General features: G+C 54.0%; 1 protein-coding gene across 1 annotated transcript in view; it reads right to left on the bottom strand.

Annotated features, from left to right (window-relative positions):
* Positions 1–4,277, bottom strand: part of LOC104620898 (uncharacterized protein KIAA0895-like) — a gene marked incomplete at its 5' end in the record, with an annotated part of 9,681 nt that extends 5,404 nt beyond the window's left edge. The window contains 2 exons of the mRNA XM_010287248.1: positions 3,570–3,713; positions 4,160–4,277. Of these exons, the coding sequence (XP_010285550.1) occupies positions 3,570–3,713; positions 4,160–4,277 (262 nt within the window). The remainder of the gene's footprint in view (positions 1–3,569; positions 3,714–4,159) is intronic.
* Between the last annotated feature and the right edge of the window lie 329 nt (positions 4,278–4,606).

The following is a 4,606-nucleotide window of genomic DNA, read 5'->3' as shown; positions in this document are numbered from 1 at the left end:
CCTATCTGGTATCACTACGCACAGGGTGAGCAAAGAGAAAGGCAGCAAACAGCTGGAAAATAAGAGGTGGCCGAGGATGCTGGGGATTTGATACTCGGCATCCTCGAGGATGTGATGCTCAGCACTGAAATCGGGTCTGGCACGAGCCCTTTTTAGGCAAGGCAGCAAGAGCTGAAATGAAGACCGAAGCATTCTCTGGGATACCGCGTTTGGAGAAAGACCCAAGGGCACAGAAAAATTCAGTTTGCAGTAAGCTGGGACGCCGATGGAAAGCTGAGCACAGAGGGGAGGGTGCAGCTGAAGTAACTGGTCTGTGTTTTTGGGAAGGAAAAAAAACCTCCAAGCACGAACATCCCACAGCCTTTGGAGGAAGGATCCAAGTCAGAGGGAACACTGTTGATTTTTTCCCCCGCTCTCGTGGTGAAGAAAAGGTAAAGACAACGCAGAAACAGCAAGACTCAATTATATGGAGTAGAAACTGTTTTTTTCCCTGTACAAGAGCTCGACGGCATCAAGCGAAGCGATCAGGCAGCAGATTCAGGACAAAGAAGCATCAGCAAATGGTGCAACCCGCCGTGGGATATTTGCAAGGGTTCGTGATCAGGTAGGCAAATTAACGGCAGCGGTTTTGCAGGCAGAAACATCCCCCGACTTGGGAAGACACGGGGCTGCCACAGCCCGGACAGAAATTCCCCATCCCTGTCCTAAGGATGGAGAAATCCTGGGACAGAGCTGGGCAGGGGAAGGAAGGACAGAAATGGACTGGAATGGGCTGGGAAACAGGATTAGACACTGCCTGGAGACGGGTACAGCTGCAGGTCACAGTCTGCCCGCGAGAGCCGAAGATACGGACGCATCCAGGGGCCACCACGGTGAGAAGACGATGGGCAAAACCCCGCGATGTCACTCTTCAGATGTCAGTCTGATGCCTTTCTAGAGGCATTGGCTTGGGTTATTTTGGTTTTTTCCCCTTATTTGATAACGTGGGATAATAGAGCCTTGTTTTGTCGTATTAAACGGAGGGGCCAAGAACCGCCTTGTGCCGAGCCAGCCGGCCGGCAGCGATGGGAAGGGACTCTCGGCATCGCCGGAGACCGCAGCTTTGCACGCTCCCGTTACGCTGCCCGCAGCCCTGCTCCGGCTGCAGCAGCCCATCCGCCCGCTCAGCGGCACCACTTGCCTTATTTTGGGAGCCTCCAGCTTTGCAGATGCCGTTAGAACGGAGGACTTTCGGCTGAAGTTGCAGCCCGTTCCCGGAGCAGCAACACCAGCTCTCCAGGTTGTGAGAGCGCGGGAGCCCCAGCGCATCCTTGCGGTCCACGAAGCTTCTGCTCCGCTTCTGTGGATGCGACGGTGGAGGAAGAGGGCATCCCCAGGAGGGAAGACTGCTGACGGCTCCTGCGGCACCGGGGCACGGGCTCCTGCCTCTCCCCAGCTCCCTGGCACGGCCAGCAGCCCGTCCATCTGCTCAGGACCTCGCACGCCAAGAAGGCGCCGGCACTGAGCATCTCCAGGGTGGAGAGGCACCACGGATGGGATCCCAGGAGATGCTAGCTAGCGCTATTTAGTCTAACAACATTTCACAACCCCAGGGATTACCACGCAGCACTTACCAACGGGGCCAGAGGGGTTTCTCTGCTGCAAGCTGGGAGCTCGCCGAAATCTGTATGGAGACCTGTGAGCTCCGGCAGCGTCACCCTCAGCCCTGAGCCAGAAGAAAAGCAGAAGAGCTTCAGGATCTGCAGCTCAGACCCCAGCAAAGCAGCTCTTGAAGATGCAAAGTTAATTATAGCTCAAATACTCACCCACTAGCGTGCTGCCCGCGGTGCCGGAAAGTGGGATCCTGCCTTTGCCGGTCGGCGCTGGGGACAAAAGGCAGCTGCCTGCAGCGACTGCCACCAGCCTGGCCCGCGCTGCCTGCCAGGACTGCCTGCAGGCAGCACAGGCAGCTGACGCATCGGCGGGTCGGTCCCTCAGCTAACGCAACCCCCCACACCGGAGTTTCTTCTTTTTCTTTTTTGTTTTTAAGAAAGCCATCACGATTAATATGTAACCGCGAAGCAAACGGCACGGCAGAGCGGACGGTGAACGTCAGGAATCACAGCTGCAGGCGCAGGGAGGGAGATACGCATCTGAAACCGCCCAGCTCCCCAACTGGGTGTTACATTCTCGGCAACGCAGAAGTTTCGGCAAGTTTTTGTTCTGTATGGGGAGCAAAGTTTGCCAACATCGCTATATCAAGAGCAGATGAAACCCTTCCCTCTTCCCTGCCCCAGAGAAATTCGGCAAAATTTGTTAACGGGTGGGAATGAACAAACCAATGCTTTAAGGGTTTATAAAAGCACTTATCAAAAGTTTTGGGTAAAAGAGCCACGTATCTCGCACGCCGACGCGCAAACGTAATTACTGAACTCCACGTTCCCTTGAGTAAAGGGAAAATCACACGGGGCTGGAAGGAAGCCAGTTGCACACCGGTATGTAAGGAAAAAGATGTCTTTTTCTGCCCAGCCAGAGCTCAATTCGGGCTTAGAGTAACAGAGAAGAGCAAAATAGCTGAATTTAATCAATAAAATCAAGAGGTAGACCACAACTAGCAAGTGTAGGTCTGTGAGTAAGACTGGCCAGCTGCTGGGCTGGGTATTGGGACTGGTACTGAAAGGCAGCTGAATTACAGGAAGAGATTTGCAGAGATCCTTTCCATCCTAAGCAAAGTCTTAAGAGGGCCGAGGTGCCAAATCCCAGGGACACTCCCGGGAGGGATCAGGGCAAACCAGGGGGTTTTGGGGTGTGTGGGACCTCGGGGAACCGCTCGCTCCTGCGGCCAGCGGCCGGCTTTTTTTGCACCCCCGGGAGCCAAAAAAGTCAAAACCAGGTCCAGAAATCCTTCTCACTGCTTGAACCCAGGTTGGTGGAAGTGTTTTGCCCACACCTTGCTGGCAGGAAGGGGGGAAAAAAAACCCAACCCAAAAGAAGCCCCTTAACTGAAGCCACAGGACATGCCATGCTGGGTGCTGCTGGGGGTACGGAAAAAACCAGATGAAGAGATGCCGAATGTCCGCCCCCCGGCTCCATCCCGCACGGCTACCGTCGTATCTCTATCTCCCACCCTTAAAACCTGAGCTTGGGGTTTTAAAGCGCCGTAACCCAGCGCATCCCGCAGGAAATCTCCTCCCCCGGCTTTGCAAGCGGACATGCGAGCGAAGGCAGCTGTGGGAGATGTCTGCCATACCACCGCTGACAGCAGGAGATGACTCTTCCCGACTGTAATTGATGCCTCATGCACGCAGCAAAAGGCTCCACGCGGCCAGGCTCCTTTCTCTTAAGCTTAAAAGAGAGATACACACTGGAAAAAAAAAAAATCGAATATAACTGGTGGGGAACCAGCGCTCGCGTCCTAACGCCGGGGTACGGCAAACGCAGCCAAGCCGGAGATGAAAAAACACCACGGCTCAGAGTAGAAAAGTTTCTTCCTTTGTACCCAAAACACGTCTCAATCCGAGCCCTCGTTACCAGAAAATAAATATTTTGCAGCTGGATTTTACAAGCGAGAAAGCAGGGACGCAGATTACCTCTCCCACGCAGCCTTCCTTCTGCATGTACTTTCGGATCACGGACCAGATCTGGCACTTGCTCAGCAGCCTCCCGCCCGTGGCGACTTCGAAGCTCTCGTAGGTCCCGTACTTCTCCAGGACAGCCCGAATGATCCTGATCGCCTGTTGCGGGCGGAAACAAAACATCACTGGTTTATGAAAACACATCCTAAAAATCCCATGTGCCGTAAAACCCAGCGGAGATAATCCCTGATAAGACGCCTGTAAAGCGAGACGTGGACGCAAGGTCTAAAAAACCAAGGAGACCGAGCCAGCTGGAGGTGGGTGCCGGGACAGGCGGACACGTAACGCACTCCGCGTGACCCCCCCCGTATATTCTTTCTGATTTTTGTCACCCTTGCAAGCATTTGCAAAGGAGAAGCGAAACGGCGGCGGCGCAGCGCGCTGCCTCCGGAGGTTAAAGCTCTGATTATTTTCGTCTTTCAGTTCTCCTTTCAAAGTCTAGTGCTTGCACAAAGAGGTCTGGCTGATCAGCTTGCTTTTTACCCTGAGACTTTCTTAGTGCAGCGAAGAAAGCAAGCCCGGCAGGAAAGCTGGGTGTCACCGGCATCGCCCTTGGCATCACCAGCATCGCCCTTGGCGTCACCGGCATCGCCCTCCGCCTTCGCAGCTTCCTTCTTCGGCCAAGGTCTCAACACAACCAGCCTAGCGCGCACCAACAGCCGTCTAACAAAAGCAGCACGTGCTCTTTTATTAGCGTTAACATTTACGGAGCATCTGTAAAATACAAGCATTTATTAGCACTAACAATAATCAGCGTCGTTATTCCCATCCCAAAAAGCGAGTTTGCGTTTTCAAGCAATGACTTTCTCCCCAGCCTATGAATATATATCCCAATCCAGAAGACGACGACTTTGCACCGGTTCTGGAGTTTTTCCAGTGGTTTTATTGTGTCTGTAAACCTGGCTCAGCTGCTTGCTTGAGCTTCCCGGCCCAGGACCAAGCGCTGCTCCCGAACGGCGCGTGTTTTACCTCCTCCTGCTGAGCAAACCCCC

The sequence above is a fragment of the Phaethon lepturus genome, unplaced genomic scaffold (genome assembly GCF_000687285.1).
Source record: "Phaethon lepturus isolate BGI_N335 unplaced genomic scaffold, ASM68728v1 scaffold10105, whole genome shotgun sequence".
Classification (NCBI taxonomy): Eukaryota; Metazoa; Chordata; class Aves; order Phaethontiformes; family Phaethontidae; genus Phaethon; species Phaethon lepturus.
The sequence above is the reverse complement of the archived record's forward strand: the minus strand, read 5'-3'. Positions and strand labels throughout refer to the sequence as shown.